This window comes from Erythranthe guttata, chromosome 8, assembly GCF_056151865.1.
Source record: "Erythranthe guttata isolate IM_541 chromosome 8, IM_541, whole genome shotgun sequence".
In the NCBI taxonomy this organism is placed as follows: Eukaryota; Viridiplantae; Streptophyta; class Magnoliopsida; order Lamiales; family Phrymaceae; genus Erythranthe; species Erythranthe guttata.
In genome coordinates this window covers 17946013-17969507 of record NC_142540.1, presented here as the reverse complement: position 1 = coordinate 17969507, position 23495 = coordinate 17946013, and the positions used below count along the sequence as shown (strand labels likewise).

General features: G+C 35.5%; 3 protein-coding genes across 6 annotated transcripts; 1 reads left to right on the top strand and 2 right to left on the bottom strand.

Annotated features, from left to right (window-relative positions):
* Positions 1–1124: 1124 nt before the first annotated feature.
* LOC105962183 (sister chromatid cohesion protein PDS5 homolog A) lies at positions 1125–15537 on the bottom strand. Of its 2 annotated transcripts, none has more exons than XM_012986478.2 (33): positions 15078–15537; positions 13836–14039; positions 13534–13715; positions 12503–12629; positions 12194–12412; positions 11684–11900; positions 11460–11605; positions 11219–11364; positions 10794–10943; positions 10631–10679; positions 10342–10533; positions 10036–10218; positions 9413–9567; positions 9200–9326; positions 8909–9058; positions 8764–8823; positions 8535–8671; positions 8301–8418; positions 8055–8186; positions 7742–7941; positions 5486–5642; positions 5133–5279; positions 4579–4659; positions 3808–4458; positions 3619–3723; positions 3103–3182; positions 2926–2977; positions 2760–2843; positions 2607–2644; positions 2285–2347; positions 2083–2198; positions 1642–1937; positions 1125–1547 (listed from the first exon to the last, which is right to left on the bottom strand). In XM_012986478.2, the coding sequence occupies exons 1-33, from the start codon at positions 15168–15170 to the stop codon at positions 1506–1508; spliced, it is 4899 nt and encodes a 1632-aa protein (XP_012841932.1). In that variant the 5' UTR covers positions 15171–15537; the 3' UTR covers positions 1125–1505. The 2 variants fall into 2 exon arrangements, with proteins under 2 accessions (XP_012841932.1, XP_012841931.1); XM_012986477.2 differs by having other exon boundaries at positions 2083–2204; positions 15078–15498.
* Positions 15538–16880: 1343 nt separating this feature from the next.
* On the bottom strand, positions 16881–19648 carry LOC105962188 (sm-like protein LSM7). Of its 2 annotated transcripts, XM_088822157.1 has the most exons (7): positions 19503–19609; positions 19277–19339; positions 19020–19092; positions 18827–18908; positions 18014–18085; positions 17860–17912; positions 16881–17182 (listed from the first exon to the last, which is right to left on the bottom strand). In XM_088822157.1, the coding sequence occupies exons 3-7, from the start codon at positions 19020–19022 to the stop codon at positions 17093–17095; spliced, it is 300 nt and encodes a 99-aa protein (XP_088678283.1). In that variant the 5' UTR covers positions 19023–19092; positions 19277–19339; positions 19503–19609; the 3' UTR covers positions 16881–17092. The 2 variants fall into 2 exon arrangements, with proteins under 2 accessions (XP_088678283.1, XP_012841938.2); XM_012986484.2 differs by lacking the exon at positions 19277–19339 and having other exon boundaries at positions 19503–19648.
* Positions 19649–20237: 589 nt separating this feature from the next.
* Positions 20238–23045, top strand: NUDT2 (nudix hydrolase homolog 2). Of its 2 annotated transcripts, none has more exons than XM_088822156.1 (9): positions 20238–20340; positions 20827–21035; positions 21410–21475; positions 21578–21715; positions 21883–21960; positions 22071–22121; positions 22209–22243; positions 22354–22462; positions 22571–23045. In XM_088822156.1, the coding sequence occupies exons 2-9, from the start codon at positions 20868–20870 to the stop codon at positions 22748–22750; spliced, it is 825 nt and encodes a 274-aa protein (XP_088678282.1). In that variant the 5' UTR covers positions 20238–20340; positions 20827–20867; the 3' UTR covers positions 22751–23045. The 2 variants fall into 2 exon arrangements, with proteins under 2 accessions (XP_088678282.1, XP_012841933.2); XM_012986479.2 differs by having other exon boundaries at positions 20288–20690.
* Positions 23046–23495: the final 450 nt, after the last annotated feature.

The following is a 23495-nucleotide window of genomic DNA, read 5'->3' as shown; positions in this document are numbered from 1 at the left end:
GAAATTCCGATTTCCGAAATTTTCCGATTTTTTTGGATTGGAATTGGAATTATATAAAATAAATTTGGAATTTCCGATTTCCGATCCGATTTAGTTCCGAAATTAATTCCGAAAAATTCCGATTTTTTTCCGAAAATACACCTATAAATAGTATATATTATATAATACTTATTTTCCGAAAAATACACCTATAAGTTTTGTTTTAGGATTTTGACATAATGAATTGTTATTAGAAGTTTTATTGGATATTATGTTTTGTTTATTTTTATTTATTTTTTTTGAACTGAATTTAGTAGTTATTAGTTTTACTTTATCGACGTGGATAATCTTATTTTCGAAAAATTGTGAAAATTAGAAAATTTCGGCTAAGTTTTAAAATTTTAGAGCTTATGTGATTTCCGATTTTTTTCCGAAATTCCGAAATTTCCGGGCTTTTTGGAATTGGAATGAATTTTTAGATTCCGAAAATTTTGGAATTGGAATTGGAATTGATTTTGTACTTCCGATTTTTTTTGGAAATTTTCCGAAAAGGCTAATTCCGATCCGATCCATCCGACTTTCAGCCCTATATATATATATATATATATATATACTTTCTATTTTCATGGCTTTTTCTTATACGTCCAATCACCAAATGTGTTGGACAAGAACAAGAAATTGAACCAGTAAAATAGGGTACGTAACAGTTCTGAACTGCAATAGAAGTTCGTCCAAGCTTCTCCTTCTTCTTCCTTGATCTTCCTATCTTTTCCATCGTTGATTTCTCTCGCAAGAATACAAAACGTTGTGACTTAGTGATTTCGAAGCAAATGGATACAAATATAAAGTTGTTGTTGTCCGAAAACATTTATCGGAACATGTTTTGGAAATTTGTTCTTTAATGAAAAAAAGTATCAAAACCTTGTGAGGTAAATAAATAAGTACCGCACACGTCTTTCGTTGCGCAGTAGTGTTTTTTTTAAGTGGTAAAGAAGTGTATTTATAATTTTGATATAAAGTGAGAGACATTCCAGATATTTCAGGGCAGATCGGGGGCTACCTGTAAGCGGAATTTAAAAGAGGGAGTGCAACGTGCAAAGTATAATAGTGTAGAATGACTAATATATGAAACTAGATAAATGGGATTTACGAGCCAAAACCTCTCGTATATACTTACTAATCTGCAATATATTAACCAACCAATCAGCAAATCGATCTATTCGATTCATAGCTTTACACAAGAATCAAGATTAGGAACTTACTCTTAACAAAATAGTGTACATTGCTACATCAACTGCAGCCAAACACAAAAGTCTAATGCTGTAACTTCTTCTAAGTTCTATGTTCTACAATATACAGCAGGTTAATAGAATACAAAATAACGAAACTCGTTTAAGGTCGGATAGTTCAGTAATTTTTTCCTGTCTCAAAAGTAAGCTATATATCATATTAATTAGGCTGCACTAATTTTGCACAATGCACAAAAACGAAAACCGCCCACTTGCAGCACCTGTGCAACTACTACTTCATTGGCCCCGTTTTTTCCCAGACCGCTGCTTCCACACACCCTGCATTTACCAAGAAAACAGACTCGATAATTATTTCCCATATATTACTATTTTAAGTGCAAATTCATTTTATTTTATTTTTTAATTTTTGTACCAAAGGCTCGTCATCAGAAAGCTCTGTATTTGCAGATTCAGAAGCAGAAGTTTTTGTGTCCTCTTCATCAGCAGATTCTTCCTTGGTCTCACTTAGCTGTTGCTTATCTGAAGAAGAAGAGGCTTCTTCATTATTTGATCCACGAGCAAAATGTGGAGAGCCGACAAAATCGTCACTCTCGGTATCTTCAGAATCTTTTTCTTCTTGCTTGGAAACTTCCGCATCACTCGAGCCCTTCTCCACATTTTCCTCGGTAGATAAACTCTTCTCGATTTTTTCACTTTCTTCCTTCTCTTCTGTTTTTTCCCAGAAATTACACAGCAAAAAAGTCAGCAGAAACAATACAAAATATAATACTTGATTTTAGATTATCTACAAGGCAAAATATGAACATTTTATTCACTTTAAAAGAAGTCCCAAAAAAGTGCACAGATTTTTCACCTGAGGTTAAATCATCAGCACCACTTTCCTCGGAGGATTCACTCTTTGACTTGTTTTTTGGCCTTCGTTTCGGATTTGTTACAGAGGATCTTTTCCTTTTTACTTGAGAAACAGACCTGACACTAGATTCAATTACATAAGCTACTTCCAAAAAAAAAAGAAAAAAAAAGCTTAATTTATAGAAATGCAAAAACCGGCTTACTTTTCTTTCGATTTTTTGCCTTGTTTTGGACCTCCACTCGATTTTCTTCCCTTGACAGAAGATCTGCGAGGCAATCAATAAGTAGACATTCAAGGAATTAGCCTAAACGGCAGAAATACAAGGAATGTAAAGTTATACATATATGTATATGCTTCTCTAATGGCTAGAGGCAAAGCTTTGAAAAGATTCAGTTCCTACACCATAACATTTTGTTGATATGTAATTATAAAGTTTGTCATATTATGAGATTGTGAGATGAGCAATTAAGTATGCAACCATACAAGTACACATTTATATGCAGGTTTAGCGAATGAGAACATACCCTCCTTTTGTCGAAAGGCCCTTTGATGAACCTGATTTCTGTCAATGGCAGATAAATTTTTGTTAGATCTCGAGCCGAAATTGTATGGTTAACAGGAACCAACAATTAAAAGCACTTCTGATAAGAGAAAAATAATTTAGTGAGTATTTAAACCTTGGGCTTCGGATCACTGTCGATAAGCTCCCAGCGCTCCTTATCTAATCGAATAACTTCCACCTCTCCATCGTCATATAGTACCTATGAAACAAGTAGATGAATAACAGAGGAAATCAAGAAAACTGGTTAATGCAAGGAATAAGGCACTCAAAATGCAGCATACCTTATGCTTCTTTTTCTCGTTATCATACGAATCCACAACACCTTCATAGTACCTGTATGCAGACAGAAGTTTGACTCAGATGAATATGGCTGTGTTTGAATTTAGTCAAGACAGTTTCTCACAGATCTTTTTTTTCTCAAAAGTTACAATCACGAAAGCACAATAACAAGCACTTACTGCTTATCCATGGGCCACCATACTTTTATTCTGCAACCAATTAAGTTGTCTTTGGAACTTCCTTTGTCCTTGGTTGTGCACTAATGAAAAAGAAAAAGTAGAAACAAGTTTAAGATTTAGCAATACAGAAGTTTGAGAACCTCCGATTAAGATGTGGAGAGAAAAAAGGATAAAAATAACAAAATCTGAGCAATTAAATTTGCAAGAACTAATACATGTAGCAGAAGCTTCGCAGATTTATTGAATGCATCATTTTTTATAAATTTAGTGCCAGGTAATGAAACCTCAAGATTGGACTCTATATAAGGACTGTTAAAGAGACTGGCGTGAACCACAAGACAGTTCGATGCTCCAAATTAGAAAGTTTACCATTGTTTTGACGTCATAAAGCAATTACTAAAAATGCTACTTCAGTGTACAAACATGGGTAAAACAATATTAGTAGAATTTGAATTTGCAACTTAGAATGTTTGCAATCATAATCTAAAAAATTCAAGACATCGGAGATTATATTACCTTCGCTAATGCAGCGACACTTTTCGGTGTTTGCTTCTTCATAGATCCCGACTTGGAATAACTAACTGAGCATGTGCTATCAGTATTCGGGACTTTCTTAGGCTTCTATACATTATAAGGTAACCATTACATCAATAATCATGAAAAATATTGAATGTTTTACGTAAATTCCATTGGTTAAGAGCATACCTTAGCTTCGGGGGAGTTATTAACAGCCTCACCATGATCTCTATTAGGACGTTTGCGTTTCTGCTTAGAGGAAGTACCGGATTTCTTCCTAATACGTGAAGAAGATAGAAATTTGAACTCAGTTTTTTCTTGCACATCTTCATCTTCCGAATCAGATTTCGGCTCCTTGTCCATTTTATCAGATTTCGGCTCCTTGTCCATTTTATCAGATTTAATATTACTATTCTCCTGATTTACAACATTAGCAGGTTTTTTAGAATCCTTCAAATCAACTGTTAGGACAGGCTTGCGAGCTTGACCAGATGATGATCTCCTACGTTTTGGCACGGGAATGTCACTTGCTTCACTAAAAAACGATTTCCTCTTCTGAGGTTCATTGTCGCTCCTCTTTTTGCGAGCATATTGATGACCGTTGCTCGACTCAAACTTGCTAGTTGTATCCATATTATCAGAATTTATTTCCTTCACCATTTTCAAGATATCGAAATCACTTCCATTTTCTGCACTACCTTGTGCGGGCCCATTCTTATCCTCTTTTTTGGCCTTTGCTGCCTTCGCTTTAAGAAGTTTCATCAACTTTCCCAGTGGCATCTCACTGCCCTCAGTTTCACTGTCCTTGATGAGATCATCCTCTGATATTATTGAATGAGCCTGAAGTTGATAAAGTACCATAAAATTAAATTTCCTTGCCTAAAATTACCATAAAATTAAGTTGATAAAAGTACCATAAAATTAAACCTCCTTATGTGTCGAATAATTTTCAAGCCTTACAATTTTATTAGCTTCAAGTTCAAGTGATTCGAAGTGGGCCAAGACACCCTCATCAGCCAGCCATGTCTTTTCTTCACCAACCTAGTTTCAAAAGAAGGTTTGCAATAAGTTAGATATACATATGTGCACCTACATCACACTTCTGAGAAATGAGAAAATCGTCTCAAAGAATGAAATCGTAAAAGAACCACGATTATCACAGGATTTTATGTAAATCAAACTGACGATGACATGTTAAATTACTTATATTTTATGGCAGTAAACTTTCTATGCAAATACTTGGTACAGTACAGGCTCTAGATTTAGAGCTTTGGCTTTCTTCGTGGACACTTAATCAAAGTGCACATACATCAACTCATAAATATGGAATATCATAAAAAACCATCTGGCAGCCATTAACTACAACATAGAGAGAATCACGAAGATGCATATTTATTTGAAATTGACTTGTTCTGGAAACGGATGGGGGGTTGATTAGAGAAGCATTCTTCTATTGAAGTATTATCTCATTAGTACAGATAAGAAGATTCACAAAGGGAGTTTGATCATAATACCAGTGAGTCATTTTCGTCTTTCTTCTCAAGTGGTTTGTAGAACACCGGAGGTAGGGTTACAGAGGAACTTGAGTCATGAATTTCGTCTTTGTTCGGAGCTAACCGCTTAATAATTGGCAAACCAAGGTCGCACAGAGCGTACAAGTTCTGTAACATTAATATATGGCATTAAAACAAAACTCGTCAACATTCTAACTGTAGCATTATACATTATCTGCAATTAATATCTGATAATTTCTCCACGTGTTTTCTGTGGATGGAAAGATGTTCTGTCTTCTATAACGTTTCGATAAAACAATAGCTGTACAGGATATAAAAAAAATGGATACAACTAATGGTGTTTAATAACAAACCTTGGACTTAGCTACGTCAAAAGCATCTTCTGAGCGCTTGATATGTCGAAATATGGAATTCAACATCGAGATCCTCTCCTTGTCCTTGCTAATGTTGACATCATTTTTGCCATCAGCTTCTTCATACACAAGCATAGACAGGAACAAATGCAACTGCCTGAAACAGATACATATACATCTTGTCATTGTGAGAAAATCTATAGGGACCAACAGTTTTTGCCAGGAATTTATGTCTACGTACAATATCTGTTTTATGACCGTACTTGATTTAGTAAACTGGCTCATGCAAAAAAAAAGTTAAAGAAGTTTTCGTAACCTTAGAAGCCATTAAGAACTGTAATGACCAACTATGTTCTAATTAGCCAATAATTAGTATCTTCCATCAAAATGCATACAATTGGCACTTATTACCGGTTTATGAGTTATGGCATACGAATAACATGATTGCACGAACATGAATACTTGTTACTTTATGCGCTAATTACACCTTAACGTGCTCTATAAATGCTTTTTTGCAGTGAAAAGATCAACTTCTCGATTGAGTGAATAGATGTGCTAAACGGTTACAAAATGGACTAATTATGTTCTTACAAAAGGGAATAGATATACTAGTTGCATTCCAAATTCTAAAAAGGACGAACTCCCTAGATGGTTGATTGATATTTTGGGTATTCGGCTAAAAACAAAAGTTTGCAAAATGGTGCAATTTGATTGGTGGATTATTTGCACCAAATCACTCTAAGATTCCACTTAATTTAATGCATAAGCATCGTTCCTGTCATCTCCTAGCTTATGAATGTTACTATGCCGAATTACAACACCACAATTAATGCAACCAATCACAATCCTCCACTTACCTTTCTTCGAAATGGGTAGATAAGTGAAGACGTGATTTAATATGAAGAATTTGGCCACGTGTTATTATAAACAGGCCATAGAAAATTATTTAGACGACCCATAGTCTAAATATCATCCTGATTTTTACAAGTTAAATGGAGTCTAAATAACATCATATATTTTGGGAAATATTATTCAGATAAGGTAATTCATAAGTTGTTTATGCAGGAGATGAGTATGATCCTAACACTAAATGAATAAAACTTAATAGCCAAGATGAAATTTCAAGCATCGAGCCTATGCTCATAAACCCCATATTAGCCCTCTCACGCATTTCCACTTTTTAATTACTTTTTTCTTTCTTTGGAAGCCCCTACAGATTATAAATGCACAAATCCAACCAGACACGAAGACCACATAATATTAAGCACGACAAGCAAAAGCAGGCACACACCTATACGAAGTGCGGGTTACATTCAATGTAAAAGCTTTGCATAAATATATTTCACACGTGGCATTACGGATATAGCTGCATCATTAATTAGACAATAATCATTGCTGAAGTAAGTTTCAGTCGTTTCTTATTGCGGATATATTTCTTGTTTGGGCCCTAGTGAATTTTTTTTTTTTAAATTCAATATTCTACCAAATACCAATAGCATTACTTAGTAAATCTTACTTCCTCTCATCCTTCTCGGAATATTCTACCAATAGCATTACTTAGTAAATCTTACTTCCTCTCACCCTTCTCGGGCAGGAAGAGAATTTAACATATCTCAAATCGAGTTAGCAAATTGACTTTAAATTCTAGTAGACTCTTCCACAAAATTAGATCTTATTGGACTCGATCTTCTACAATTTCTATCAATCAATCATTATCAAGTATCAGCTACAGGATATGTTACACCATTCCATGTTTTGTAGTTTCATGATTAACTGATTGCATTTACTTTGATGTATTTATCCTCTACTCTTTTAGACAGTGTGTCACGTAAAATATGGGAAAATATTGTTTACAGCTAACAAATTATATGAAAGGAAATTATATCAATTTTAGCATGGCAATTATAACTTTCCAATTAAAAAAAAATGCCACTATGGGTATATTGAAAAACTTAAACTCCCTAAGATTATTCCTATATGGTATAAAGTAGCGTAATGTATCCGAAAAAATAATCTCCAACTGAAAAGAAAATGCACATAAAATTCACTTTAACCGAAATATCTGATAAAGTAAGGCGGGGGTTGGGGTGGGGGTGGGGGTGGTCCAGAATTACTGCTATGCTAAGAGTCTGAGTGAGTACAATAGAGTAAGTCTTCAAACAAATTATTACAAACTGGTCGTTATTTATTGAATCTTTATTAGTTTCATTTGAACTCAGACTATCATTAAAACTTGTAAATGTCAATTCATAGTACCTGTACATGGGTTCAAATTTTTTGACATCTTTGCATTCATCAATATTAGGAAATGAAGGATGGTGAGCAAGTGAATGGACGACGTATGGGAGAATGTTTTCCGCGTAAAGGTGTGGAGAGTTTGCATCACTCTGCGGAGAAATTTGACGGCCCCTCCCTTGCCGACACATCTGGATGATGTCATTCAGATACCGTTTACTCTGCCAAACATTTTGGTGAATAAGTAGATACAAGAATATTCCCCGTGTTAGTCTGGGACAAGTACACCCCAAAAGCAAAAGATAGAACACAATAAACACTGAGCAGCATATACCTCTTCTGAGTCTGACTGTGAAGCTGAAATATCAAGAAGGAAGGCACATGCATACTTGGGGGCTAAAATCCTGTCCCTTACATATTGATGAACCTTGTTCAGGAGTAGTTTCTTTACCTCAGGGAATTTATCCTACAAATTCAAGGGCAATGGAGTACGAAATAGATATTGTTCTGTTATTAAACTGATAGACATTAGGAAATTTATCTCACAAACAACCATGCACTCCTGTCAATTAAACTCTACCTCTGAAGTTCTCAATGTGAGGTAAAGCACATCAAGAGGAATTTTGTGTTCCCACTGCTTCGAGAGGCGGATAACAGCTTTTGCTGCAGCAAGTTTCAAATGAGCCCTGTCTACCAAACTGAAACATGGAAAAGGAAACCGTAAAATATTAAGCAATACTCGGGAAAGAAAATGAAAGATTAATATCGACAACCTCTTCACAAAAACTTCAGGGGACAATACTGTCTTAATTACCTTGATTCAATCCCTCTTGCGATATCACCGAACAAGAGTATCTTCTTTAGGATTTCAATTATGCCGTCAATTCCATGACGAAGGTGTGCATCTTTGACAGGTAAATAGCTCTTGACCAAAGCTTTAACCCCAAAAATCTGCAGAAATTTAAATGCTTAGTGCATAAAGCATCTCAAGAAAATGATTATTTTTTTAGTGATCAAGGACGAGAATTATGCCAGTTAAGGACCTTTAAAGAACAAAGTTCACTTCTATCATCCCAACCAGCAGTTGTTTTGTCTCCTGTAATCTGTTAGGGAAGCATGTTTATTAAAACTCTGTAATAAGAAAACAAGATATGGATCAAAAGAATATTTGCATTTCTGAAGGCGTACATGTTCAAACTCCAGTATGTTTTTCTTAATGAACTTTTCAATCTCATCTTCTCTAGTTTCAAAGATTGGCATAGCAGCTTGTGCTATGCATCCAAGAGACTGCAGTACAGCTGGCAAATGGGACTTCTCTTCAAGCATATCCACTAGCCTCTATAAATTAAGAACAAAATATAGAATACTGAATCGTCAAATTCGTACAAACAGAAAGCAAAAATATAAATAAACTACAGAAAGCATAGAGAATATGAACAAAACAGGATACGGTTTAAAAAAACAAAATCAAGAATTAACCTTGTAAAGAACAGAGAGGGACATAAGACCATCATCCTTTGTAATGGATGCCAGGGCATGAACAGCGTACTTAGCCTGCCTTCTGCTACCCTCGATGCATATGCGCTCCAGAATAAGGTCTAATGATCTACAAGCAAAAAGGATCACATTAAAGCGAAAATCGACTCGAACAAAAAACAAAAAAATTGAAGGGATGTTTGTTGATTATCTAACCTTGACGAAACACCCAACTGTTCTCGGATAGTTCCTCCAGCCTTCGCAAGAATATGCAAAATGCCTTCCTTTATTATTTCATTATCATCCTCCAGAAGATGTAACAAATCATCTTCAATTCCACCCAGCAGCAGAGGACAAAAGCTTGCAAGAATCTGACATTCATTTCATAACAAATGAAAAATGAATCCCAGAATTTCAGGTCACGGAGAATAAATCCAGTAAATTTTCTTCAAGTTCACAACTTTTCCGAGATTATTCTATGGAAATAAAAGAGACTGGGCATGACAGTCAGGCCCAATTGTTTCATTGACAGAATAAATAATCATAGGACAGAATTATGTTTCTCAAATTCATATACAAATAAAATTGATAAACCATCTTAATTCAGATGGTTTTTCATTTCAATGCACATCATGCACCAATAAAAACTTAGGTTTAGTCAATCATGGCTTCATAATGATGATTCAAGTTAAGAAAATATATGTACATATGATCTTTGAGTCCACTACAAAATAGTCTAACAGCTGTCAAGAGAATATAAAGTCAAGATATCTTAATACGAGTAGTCAACTAGTCATCAATATATTTATACAGAATAAATATAAAAGTAAAGGCCATACCACAAGAACAGTCATGCAGGACAAAACTAACTCAGTTGTTCCAGTGGATTTTTGTTCACTAGCCTCCAAAAGGATTTCTCGGACATGATCCTTGTCAAAAAGTAAAAAAGAGCATTTTACAGAAAGAGTGCTCAGAAACTCATAAAGTTGATGCTTCTGACCAAGGATCTTAAGCAAATCATCCTGCACGTGGTTAACATAATCTGAGTATCACTCATACGATTTTATGAGCATTTTTAAGCTACATTCAAAGAAATGGAAACAAGGTAAAAGGGACAAGCAACCTAAGTCAATTTAATGCCTCACCCGTAAACTACTCGCTTTTAGAGAGTTTGTGCTTGGATCGAGAAGTTCCATCAAAATTTTCCAGATATTGGAATCTTTTAACTGGTCAAAACTCTTAAAGTTCTCCTCCGTCTTCACAGGATCACTAAAACAGCAAGCCACAACACGGAAGCAAACAGTTACCTTCTTTTGGATCTCAGTCTCATCAACCTCCTGCACATGGACAAAGACCTTATATTTTCATCAAATGCTCCACCGTAACACTTTCAGTAACCAAATATTAAGAAATTTATAGCTTCTTGTAGTGAACCTGAGGCAACTGTCTAAGGGAAAGATACTTCTGCATCTCTTTTTGTAACCTACACCAGAATAGTAATTAGTAAACATGAAATGTAGTTCTATCATGCAATTTAAAGCAATCTAACATTGATCAAGAAAAATACTAAGACTTCGAACTAAAACTCCTTACAAACCTTTGCTTCTGCTCTAGTATCTTCTCAAGAGCCTTAACCTCAACTTTTTCAAACCCGGAGAAGATCCTAACCCAACTTGTCACCTTATCTTTGGTAGAAAAATCAGCTGGGAACAATGATAGAGATAGGATAGGTTCTATTGCATCGGATCTGCAGAAACAAAGATCCCAACTTGACATGAGAAATCATAATTGACGTAAAGCATCTTAGGCGACAATCATTTTGTAGCCAATGCTGTGACTTCTTTTTTTGTAGCTTTTCAGATACCAATTTTTTTAGAACAATTAGCTTTTGACAAGATCGGCCTCAATTTGGAGTAAGTTATCATATTAGTTGTTTGTTTGAAAATATTTATTTGGATTCCCCATATCCAGCCAGGACCAATTAACAAAATCTACTGAAACTATATATTTTATTTATATTACCTGAAATCTTTATCGTAAAAGCATCTCAAGATCTTCCCAACTATCCAATCATAACCATCATCCTTTGTTGAACCACTGGATTGCTTCATGCATGATATTCTGTATATGTCAGCTAACCTCTCCATAGTATACCTTTTAACTAGAAGCTGCATGTTTGAAGAAAGAGTTATCAGAACATGAGCAAGGCACATTACAAAATGAACAATGAAAAAGAGATACAGATAGAGATAGGTAAATATACAGATTTGTCTCGAAGGCGTTCTGAGATCAGCTTGATAGTTTCAACTGGAATGGATGTCAGGGAATCACATGCCACATCAGAAACCACAGAAACAACTTGTTTACGAACATTTTCATCAGAGTCCAATAGCTGGTCGCAAAGAGCAGCTGAAAATTTATTCGCAAATCAGATTAAAGACCTCAGTTAAGTTTGGTCATTGGATCATCAGTACTAGAATTCCTTACAGATTATTTGATGAGCTTCGGCCCTGAGAGGATTCTCCAGAAGACAACTCTTGATGTACTCAAGGACAGACATTCTGACCTCCACTGCTTTATCAGTCAGCCTTTTCAGAAACTCCAGAAAGACTGGCTTGAATGCTTCAGAAATAACAGATCCCGGCAGAGCAAAGAGGCGGCCTACTAAACTCACCGCTTTCAGACGAATGTCCAATTGACCACTCTGTGTAAGTCAAATTTTGAAAGTCATTTTATCGACAATTTGTCAAAAATCAAAATTACCAACTTGACCACAAAAAGTAGAGAATATGCAGATGTTGAACAGCTCTCAAACAACTTAAAGTGGATTCTCAATCGCAACCCTCAAAAGAATGAATTTTCTAGAATATGATTGAAGGGCATTGTGTCATCGTAACCAAAAGAAAAGGCATACTTGAAATGCATATTAGTCATCACAACCTAGAGCATCTTTATCACACAGAAGAAGATATACATAAAAGCATCTGAGATGATTACCAGTAGCTCTCCGGTAAGATAAGGGACAACTCCTGATAAGATTTGAGGAGCAGAGCGATAGACATCATAAAGTACTGCATGCCAATTAATCCCACTGTTCAAGGATTCGCTGTCTCCTGACATTGACATTACAAGAAGCTGCTTTAAGCCAGTTTCCAGTTTTGCAGCACTGTTCTCTATCACATTCACAGCAATTTTCCTTGCAGCCGTAGTAACATCCTAGCAGCATAATCCAAATTTTAAAATTCTTTATGAGAGAAAGACACTTGGACCAATAAACACCACACAGGAAAGAAAAAAGATGCTTACATCCTTATCGCGGCTGAAAATAGACAATAAAATAAGCAAAAGGCTCTCTGGTACATCCTCACTTTCTTCCAAGAGAACCTCCATTATGGTTTGCATTGAAGTCAAGACATTCTGAGGATGCTCATCTCTGCATGTCAAGCAAATACAGGTAACAAAGTGAACAAAGTAGAGCATACAAAAGCATCCAGATCAATTATTGAGTAGAGGTACTCTCCTTTCTGCGGAAAATTACCCTATGCTTCATAATTTTACCCTCTTGAAAGGATTCAAATAATAGTTCGATTATAAAAACATAGAGATTGAAAACTCTGATTCTGACTTAGATATTCTTTTGCTTACTTAGTAGATTCCTATATGACTCAGATGGATAAGAACGGAGGGGACGTGATGCTTCCACTTTTACATGTCCCGGTAAACTTTGCTTGATAAGGGAACCACTTAATTCTTGAACCCCCCACCCCCAACAACCAAAAAAGAGTAAAATGCCATGTCCCAAGGACAATTTGCCCAAACAGAATATCCAAGATAATATAGGTTATTTAATGAAGCAGAGGAAACTGAACATACCCAATCAGATGTGCTAGTAACTAATAATTTTATAAATCATAACAAAACATAAGCACCAGCTTTTCTCATCAGTCCACCATCAATTTGTACACAAAAAAGTAAAAGAGAAGCTGAGATATTCACAAGGAGAAAAACGAAACAATCTTGACGTAGACTTAGGATTATTCAACATAGGGAAAGGCAAAGAGGAAAATCGACAGACTTATCAAAACCCTGAAGAAATCCTTAGCCTACAAATTAAAATAGAATCAAAGCATATGTATCTACATGGGGAACAATGAAAATTGACAAGCAAACTAGTGGCGGTAGCACTTCATCTATGGGGAAAATATGAAGAACCTAAACGACTAAGACATAGTTCCCCTTGAAAAGTTAAGAGTAAAGAAAAGTGAAGTATGCCAGAACAGAATAATAAACTTGTTTCACGAATAATCAGAGAGAGCTCAAAATCAAAAGAGCCGTACCTGGCAACAACAAAAAAGGTATTGAACATTTCATTTATGAGATCATCACAATCAAGATCCAGCATCACCACGCATGATCTGTATGTTGCCAAGGTATCAAGAATAACAACCCTTCTTCCAAATGATGGGTCTTTTATATCGCTTAAGCCACTGAAAGTACTCACAATCAACTGGAAGACATCCTGGAATAAATTAAACGGTAAAAATCAGAAAACAGGTGATAGATATTTGTGGTGAAAACAAAGCCACGCTTTCAACATGTATTATCAACTAGTGATGCATTCTTAAGAATAAAGAAGTACCTTTAAGATATGGTCATCATAAGGAGCTTCGGGTGCAGTAATTCGAGTTATTTCACATATACAGGAAGCTAAATAAAGCTTGACCTCCGGTTCTTGAATTTTCAGCAGTTCCGGCTTGACAATGGCATTTAAGAAAGGCTCTGTGGACTTCACCACTGATTCTAGAGGTGACTGGTCTAATTCAGAGAGAAGTGATGCACTTTGCTGCATGACGAAGAACCATTGTAATTACTATGAACAATCAACATGTATAGTTAAGATTAAAAGTCCAATATCTTTTGGCAAGAATGTATATCCTAAATATTATCTTTGGATAATACGTAAGCAGCATAATTTCTCTGAACAGTAAGTCACATAGTAAGGATCTGAGGAACGCCCGCTCCCCCACCAAGATAGGTACAGCCCTTGGGCCTCAAAATATTGAGCAGAGCACATATAGATGGATAAGTATTAATTTCAGGATAAAATAAAGGATAACTTTCTTGATTGCGGATGAAAACAATAAAACAACTGCAGAACCAAATAGCTTATTTACATCTATTAAATTAGATAGTTCAAAAAAGAGCACTGCTGATAAATCTTTCTCCTACCAAAAAACTAACATAAAATAAAACTAATAGATAGTTCAAAAAAGAGCACTGCTGATAAATCTTTCTCCTACCAAAAAACTAACATAAAATAAAACTTTGGGCTGTTTGCTTCGATGGAATTGAAGTTATATGGAAGGACTCAAACTTTCTGCTTCTTCTTTTTCAAAACAAATCAAATCCAATGCAACCAATACAGGTAAATATCTGTTTTTCTCCCCCACCACCACCCCACCCCCCCCCCCCCCCCCCCCCCCACCCACACCCCACCACCACCACACAAAAAAAACAAAAAACAACCTGATGAATGAGCCCCAATTACTAAAGAGCCACAATTTATGCAATGCAGACGCATGCTTTGTAAATTGAACTCCTGTAGACCTAAAAAATTCAACATCGGAACTTAACTAGCATCTAAAAATAATTCCATAAAAAAACTCCGATTTTCTGCTTAGTTACAGGAAACAGCACCTTGAGCGAACCCTAATTCAGAAACCAATTACCAGGACCGGCATAAGTTTAGCAATTATTCACAAGCACGTAAACCCCAATTCCAACGAAAACATAAAATCAATTAATTATCACTTTAAAAAAATCACCTTCCTATCGAAATTCAATACATACAATATTGTGCAATAAAAACACGAAATCACACCTTCAACAGCTTTACGAGCGCTTTTTCCGAAGCCGGCGGGCTCTCCAACTTCGATCCCAGCTCTTTCAGCTGCTGGTGCACCCTTTCAGCCATGGAAAAACTACAAAACAATTCGCCGGAATCCTTTTTCGCCGCCTTCAATGTGAAGGGGTTTTCCACACACGCATTCACTGCGTTTTTTCCTCCACGTGTTTCTTCTCCGGATGTGTGTGGGAATTTAGGGATTGTGAATTTTTTTTTTTTTCGCCTTTGGTTATTTCGAACAACAAAGCAAAAATAGCTCCGTTTCAAAAAATAAAACTAAAAATAAAGAAAACTAAGCGCTCGTTGGGACTTCACCACTGCAGATTTCTTACTATTTGGGGTCGGGAATTTTTGCAATGTGGCCACTCTAGTTTTTGGTATTTACATTTCGACCCCTATTTGTTTTGCTTTTTTGACAAATGTTTGATTTACTTGCATGTTAATATCGAATATAGTTGGGAGAATAATAATAAATAAGATTCTGTGAAATTTATTGTACTTTTGCCTTTTTATGATTTTAATTTATTTAAACTTGTCCATTATTGTCATTTAATGGCGAAATTATGAAGATGTGTTGCTAACTCAACATGAATTTTAATACTTATGTGTATTTAATCTTATTGATTACAAATTTTTACATTGACTATATAAAATCTCACAAAACAAATACTTGAGTTGTTTTAATGTTTATGTATATCGAATCTTGTCTGAAATTTATTATATAGGGTAAATTACGGCTACCCCTCTGAGGTAAAGTTAAATTATTACGGCTACAAAATAAAGAATGTTCCACATAATTTAAAAGATTTTATATATGAGGGTCTTTTGGTAATTTGACATTGTCTATATATGAGGGGTTTACAAAATACTTATAATTTTTGTTGAAATTCGGTGACACTTTTAATTTTTATATTTTTGTAGTTAATTTGTCACAACTTGATCCAGTTCATTACCGTTTGGCAGATCCAGTGAAGCTCAAGGGCCCAATTAGGGTCAAAAGGCACCATTAAACCCACCAAGAGAGGAGAGCCCATTAAGCTGACGTCTTGTTAGGCGAGAGGGACCAAGCGACCCGCGAGAACGAAAAGCTCTCTCGCTCGCGAGAACGAGAAGCTCTCTCGCTCTCTCGCAAGGCTTCTCGCCCGACCAGTCCGGGAGTCGGTGCTAGCTGCACGTGGAGGTATTTAATGCCTGTCTAATTCACTGACAGGCGCAGAGGAATGTCGCTTTGGTCTCTTACTTTTTGCAGCTGCAGCAGCCAATGAAATGACATACTAAACTGTATTGAAGTTAATTTGGAGGCCGAAATGTCTAATTACCGCAATTGGACAGGTAAATTAAATTGGAGAATATTTGACGTCCGCCCCCTTTCTAGTATAAATAGGGGCACTAAATACAGGTATCGATATATATACAAACCTTCTACACCAATTACAAAAAACATAATATCTTCCTCAAGAAGTTACTGACTTGGCCGTCGGAGTGCTAACTCCGACCTAAGTCCAGTTCTTTCCTTTTTTGTAGGTTCATCCGCAGGTCCAAGTTCAGACCTACCCATCTCTCTAAACCAACCCACCACGAATCCAGTCGGATCACAACTTAAAGATGCAGTTTGATGATAACTAGATCGTGTTCCTTATGTCTGAATTTTCACTCTCATTTATGATAGATGATATATATATTTATTTAATAGTTATAACTAACTTTATATACACGTGTATAGTACGATATAACCCGATGAAATCCACCGAATATACCAAAGGCAAACCCTGCAGCACCTGTACAAAGCTTATTTCTGATTTAAAGTTATAAAATATCTTCACATAGAAATTAATCCAACAGTTGGTTGGCCAATAGGATTTTTTCTTTCATTGGCCAAGGCAACTACTTAAGAAACTAATATAAACTGTATAAAACTAATTTCTGCAAATATGATCACCCAAAGAAATAGGAAACAGTAAAATAAGGAATCGACAACGTTGAAAGTTCTTCTATGCACCGTCCGGTTGGACAAATGGATTCTCAATCTCGTCGGTTCCATCGGTGGGGGAAACGAGCATCACAGCAGTCCCCCGACAAACCTGCAGTAGAAAAATCACACCATATTTAGAGAGTAATAAATATTAACATTCGAACTTTACATAAAGATTTGTTAATTTCGAGCAGTGTAGATTTTCTTTTTTTTAGTTAAAAGTGGACAGAATGACAATAATACCCATGTCAATAACGAGTACAATTTTTTTTTCTAAAAAGATTCACAAACTTGAATCAAACACGAGAGGCTCTTGAAAATGTGCGACAAGGATTTCCAAAAATACCCTTCCAAAATCCAACATGTGAATGGTACGATATAGATGGCAGTGTAGATTGACAATCGAATCTGAATATGAATTTAGGGTAAATTACAAACAACCCCTAAGGTATGCATGCCTACATTACGAAAGCCCCTTTTTGGTTTGCGAAATTACAATTACACCCCTGAGGTATATGATCGTCGGAATCTTTTAGATTCTAGGAATATGCGTTCAAATTCAACTTCCAGCAAGAAGATTCTAACAATATTCGTTCAATTCTAAGGTATATTAGGACCGTTGGCCAGCAAGACTCAATCATATCATATTTAACCCAACTCTTCATTGGATTGTGTAACTGCGTTGATTGAATTGAGTCGTGATTAATGCACAGCTCAAATACATTCGATACATACGACATATATTATATATATGCATTAAATGTTGTACAGGGTGATAGAACATACGATTAAGCCAAGGTGTCGGGTCTGCTCGGTAGTTTTCAGTGGGTCGTCTGGATCTGCAACCATAATGAATATACGTAAGAAAGTGTATGGACATTAATACTACGATATCCTAAAAGTGACGACAGTTAGTATATGATAATCCTACGATTATTACCTCTGAGAAACTCGATTGCTTTGTCCAAAACAAGATTCAGCAACTGGTCATATCCTTTTAGAATCCCAGACACTGGAAGAAACATAAGTAGTTACTTACTTCTGGTAAACCCAAAAAATGACGAAATGCTACATACAGCGAGCAATTGATTTAACCACGGGATGCTGATTAGTCATTATTAAAATTAGCTTCAAAATTATCTGATCAATTGTTTTAATACGTTGGTCCAACAATGACAGAATGATGCTAAATTCTTACACAAGTGAAATGAGAAATCACATAGTTACACTTGCAGTTTGGTGCAAATCGACCCGAATTTTCAGTTAATAGATTTTTTTTCTGGTACATCATAAAAGATATTACGATAAAACTTTCTGGCTCACTTTTAATTGGATCTAGTCCTTTCAAGGAAGCAAGTTTGTCAAACAATATAATGAGACGAAAATCTGTGCATGCAAACACATACCTACTACCAAGTCGATAAATCAAAGCAAAGCAAAGACCACAAAACAGACCTATATATACTCCATACAAGTACAAGTACGATATTTTCGAAAAATGACTTTGCACTGAGAAAATTATTTATTTACAATCATTGTGGCGACACAATCATTCAAACGAAAGAATCCTCCATATTACGAAAGGCGAAAGCCACTTCAGTTGATGACATCTTACGGAGATTCGATGGGTCAATTTTTAAATAATGGCACGAAAATATTCATAAAGCACACACAACTTCACTGAGACATTTCACAGCCGGATAATAAATCGATAAATTAACGGCCAGAAACTTCAAATAAGCACAAAATTTACCTTGTCTTCCACCGGTGAGCTTGACTTGGACACCCTTGTCGACAAACTTCGCCAAATCTAAAACCGTTTCTTTTCGGCCAGACTGATCAAAAGAATCTGTATATTAGCATAACTATAAAATCCATATTTCTAAATAATTTACAGCAATGTATGTTTGTACAAATCAAGAACCAATTCATTTAGGTTACAATACCATGTCAGGAAAAATATGCTGTCTTCAAAACTTGTTAAACAGCAGCAGCTTTGTTCGGCGAAAAATACGTAACCTGAAACCATCGGAAGCCACACACAATAAACGAGATTAAAATTAATTTATTATCTGCTCTGTAATTTTGTTCCAACAATCTGTTAGAGAAACGATTCACGAACTTTTAGAGTGAGAAACGATTCTCGAACTTTTAGAGTGAGAAACGATCCTCGAACTTTTAGAGTGAGAAACGATTCTCTAACTTTTAGAGCGAGAAACTTGTAATTCAGCTGAAATTGCAATCACAAATTCCACACACTCTAAATCTATAAAAACACCAAATAAAATTCGAAAATAAACAACACAAAATATAACTAATTCGGGGAAGAATAAAATCGACGAATCAACACCCGTAATAATAACCTAAAGTTCATGTAAACATATTACAGAATATGTATAAAATGGGGAGGAGAAATTGAAGTATCTTACCAGTCGTAAATATGGCAGTTCAGGTAGTGGCGGACAGCATGTGCGGCCGCGGTGCTGCGGAGGTGGGGTTAGCGGCACCGCCGTCTAATTTGATACTCCGGCTGAAAAGTTAACGGCTCGATGATTATCGTTTATATATATATATATATATATATATATATATATATATATATATATATATATATATATAAGGCACGGGCCTATAAATGACGGGCCCTAATTATGCAAATACATTATATAATTTACAAGGTTCGGGCCGGGCCTACTTCGAGTTCGAATTATTTATTTTATGCAACATTTACCCCCTTCTAGTATTATTTGATATTTATTGTTAGATATTTCGGACAACTATCCGCTTGAACTATGTATTGTTTTACGAAAAAAAAATCTCATTCAGTACGTAAATTTGGCATCGTAAGAGTAAACGTGTACGATAATACATAGTTGAGGGGTAACTGTAATTACAAACAAGAGGAGTTTTTTTTGTAATTTAACATTACCTCAGGGATGACCGTAATTTGACATATATTTTTATTTCCTCAAATATTTATGGACCACATAGCAAAAATGGGTAAATTGCGTTTTGCACCCCATACTTAACAGTGTCTGGCTTTGTGCACCCTAACATCTTAAAATTTGCAAAGATGTTAGGGTGCACAAAGCCAAACACTGTTAATTTTGGGGTGCAAAGCGCCAATCAGGGTTAATTATGGGGTGCAAAACGCAAATTCCGAAAAACCATAAAAGAACACTAAATAACGATAATGGCAATTCCCAAGTTGCCCAGTTGTGAACTCTTCTCAGATGGGCAAGTTTGATAACAACTCCATAAATTAAGGTTCTGCTAATATCTTCCATTCATTCTTTCTGCATATATATATATATATATATATATATATATATATATATATATATATATATATATATATATATATATATATATATCGATCTCGTTCCTGTAATTTCTCATCCTCATTTGAATGATAGCAAAAAAAAAAAAAATCCCCATTAAATAAAGCAAGCATCTTGATTCAGTGTCCACGTGTCATATGTTAATGTCAACAAGGTTTCTGTATCGGCCCTCTGTACTCTGTTTCACCACCACCAGACTTCTCTCTCTCTCCTCCTCCTCCTCCGCCGCCAAACGCCGCCCCTTCTCCACCTCAAAGCCGCCCTTTCTCTCTCAAGGTCCAAATTACATCACAACCCTCGATCAATAAATTAATTATTCCATTTTTAAATGAGGTTTTTTTTTTTCTTCTTTTTTTAATTTCAAGATTCATAAATATCTAAAAATTGAATCTTTTTTATTTTTTTGTTGCAGGGAAAAAAAGATTTGGGGTTTTCGTGAACAGTAGATCTCCGATGAGTTCTTCGCCGGAGAAATCATCAGTTCAGAAGGCTGATAGAGTGTTACTGGAGGGTGTAAACGATGACCATGGTGGAGTCATAGTTGAAATTACCAATGTGCCCCTGGATCCTCTTGTTTTTGCTTCTCTACTCAGAGCCTCTCTTTCCCATTGGAGACAGCTGGTACTGTGTTAATTATATACACATATAAACATATATGTGTGTGTGTGTGTGTGTGTGTGTGTGTGTGTGTGTGTGTGTGTGTGTGTGTGTGTGTGTGTGTGTGTGTGTGTGTGTGTGTGTGTGTGTGTGTGTGTGTGTGTGAGTGTGTGTAAATCTGTCTGGTGAAATTCCACTTATTGGGTAATATGGTGTTTTAAGGTTGTAGCTATAGTCGAAACTCGATAAATTAATAAATTCGCTTAAATAATAGTTTATTTTGGTCCCGACTTCGGTAAAAACCCTACTAAATTATTAGTTCGATAAATTTAATATTTTGCTAAATTAATATAATTTTGCTAGTCCCGACTGTATTAATTTAGTGGATGACTTTGCAGGGAAAGAAGGGCATATGGATTAAAATACCTATCGAGCTCGTTAATCTCGTCGAACCTACTGTTAAGGTTTCGGTTACATTCTCTTCGTACAATTCGAAAAAGATTCTTACGTTGAGTTATCTTGAAATTTATTGATCAAATGGTGTGAACGGAATCTTTTATTTGCAGGAAGGATTCTATTTCCACCATGCGGAACCTAAATATTTGATGCTCGTAAATTGGCTCCCTAGTACTGCAAATACTCTGCCGGCTAACGCGTCGCATCGAGTCGGTATAGGTGCATTCGTCTTGAACGACAAGAATGAAGTATGTTCCGTCGTTTTTCATTTAAAAATTTAAAATGCTATTGTGGCTTATTTGTGAATGAACATTTGTCTATATTATTTTTTACGAAACATTTAAAAACTTATTTCTCGATCAAATATCGAAAACTAGGGAGTTACCCCGTTTTAAGAAATTTGTAATGCATATAGGTTTTGGTAGTTCAGGAGAAGAGTGGAAAGTTCCGAGGATCAGGTGTGTGGAAGTTTCCTACCGGGGTTGTCGATGAGGTAGGTTTCGATTTTATAATCGAAGAGAAAATATGAAATACGGAAACTTCTCATACACTAATATGATCATTTTTATTTATTTATTTATTTTTCATTTATTTATTATATAGGGTGAAGATATATGTGATGCTGCAGTTAGAGAAGTAAAAGAAGAAACTGGAGTAAGATTCATTTCTTCTTATTCGACACGAATTCTTAGTTTTGTTTTTTTTCTTTTCCTTTTTTTTTAAACTATGGTTTTATTTCAGATTGACTCGAAATTTGTAGAAGTACTAGCATTCAGGTAGTAATACTCGATCAAATTTCTCGAATATTATCACCTGTTTTCTTATTTTCCGATTTCTCGAGTATATGATTTGTTACTAAAAATATATGTTTTTCGGGGAGTTTCAGACAGAGTCATCAGTCGTATTTCGAGAAGTCGGATTTGTTCTTCGTGTGCATGCTCGAACCACTCTCTGAGGAAGTGCAGCCACAAGAATCAGAAATCGAGGCAGCCCAGGTTTGCTTTTCGAGATTATAATGCATACATAAATCGTCTTTTGCACACGAAAAAAAAAAATACGACTGGTGGCTTTTCTCGTACGTAATTCGTTTTTTGAAATTGCAGTGGATGCCTTATGAAGAATATGTAGCACAACCATTTGTACAGAATCACCAACTTCTGAGAAAAATCGGTGAGATTTGCACAGCAAAGAAAAATGGGGAATATTCCGGATTTTCAGCTGTGACAACCACAACTAATTTTTCCGAGAACAAGGCCTATTTATACATGAATGGTCGATTATAGCTTCCGATTTTTTTTTGGTAAATTACAACCGTCTCCCTGAGGTAACATCTATTTAGAAAAAGAACCCCTCATTTTTCCATCCAACCTCCTGCGATTTGTAGATTTTTTACATTAACACCCTTTGTAGGGGGTGGATGTAAGGAATATACAAACTCCAGGGAGCTGGATGTAATTTCTCAAAAATAAGGTTTTTTTTGTAATTAAACTTTAACTCAGGGAGGTGGTTGTATTTACCCCCTTTTTATAATCAGCATTGTAAAATACTGTTTAAAATTTTTAGTATTTGAATTTGAAATATATTGTTTTATTTTTATTTTAGTTACTTTCGTGTTTTAGTTCTTGATTCGAATATATATAAAAATAAAAAATAATAATTAAACCATCGAATTATCGAAAAGTATACACAAACACACACGTATATTTGAGTAGATAGAAAAACAGTTGGGACAGGCTTGACAATCAGACTCAAAAACTCAACTGCTTGTTTACCAACCTAAACACAGTTTACTCTTTTTCCATAAATAAATAAATAAATTCAAGAAATTTTAAAATATGGTATACATGGACTATTTTACCCCTCCTTCGTATCTTAGGTCGACGAGGCTAGAATCCACCTAGGAACTGATACATCAACTTAATATACGTATTCATATTTATGTGTCGATAAATGTAAAAATCTTACCTTAAGCTGAAAAGCAAACCTTCAAATTCGGTCGAGGGCAGAGTTGTAATTTCACAAACCATG

Excerpts from the sequence above, each read along its gene's own strand:
- NUDT2 (XM_012986479.2), top strand. The coding sequence starts at position 20,552 with ATGTTAATGTCAACAAGGTTTCTGTATCGGCCCTCTGTACTCTGTTTC. Across the intron at positions 21,476-21,577 it reads TCGTCGAACCTACTGTTAAG|GAAGGATTCTATTTCCACCA; the intron begins GTTTCGGTTACA and ends TTTTATTTGCAG. Across the intron at positions 21,961-22,070 it reads CTACCGGGGTTGTCGATGAG|GGTGAAGATATATGTGATGC; the intron begins GTAGGTTTCGAT and ends TTTATTATATAG.
- LOC105962188 (XM_012986484.2), bottom strand. Across the intron at positions 17,913-18,013 it reads AGCAATCGAGTTTCTCAGAG|ATCCAGACGACCCACTGAAA; the intron begins GTAATAATCGTA and ends TTATGGTTGCAG. Across the intron at positions 17,183-17,859 it reads CCCGACACCTTGGCTTAATC|GTTTGTCGGGGGACTGCTGT; the intron begins GTATGTTCTATC and ends TTTCTACTGCAG.
- LOC105962183 (XM_012986477.2), bottom strand. The coding sequence starts at position 15,170 with ATGGCTGAAAGGGTGCACCAGCAGCTGAAAGAGCTGGGATCGAAGTTG. Across the intron at positions 2,645-2,759 it reads ACAGTGATCCGAAGCCCAAG|AAATCAGGTTCATCAAAGGG; the intron begins GTTTAAATACTC and ends TGCCATTGACAG. Across the intron at positions 1,548-1,641 it reads TTTCTGATGACGAGCCTTTG|GGTGTGTGGAAGCAGCGGTC; the intron begins GTACAAAAATTA and ends TGGTAAATGCAG.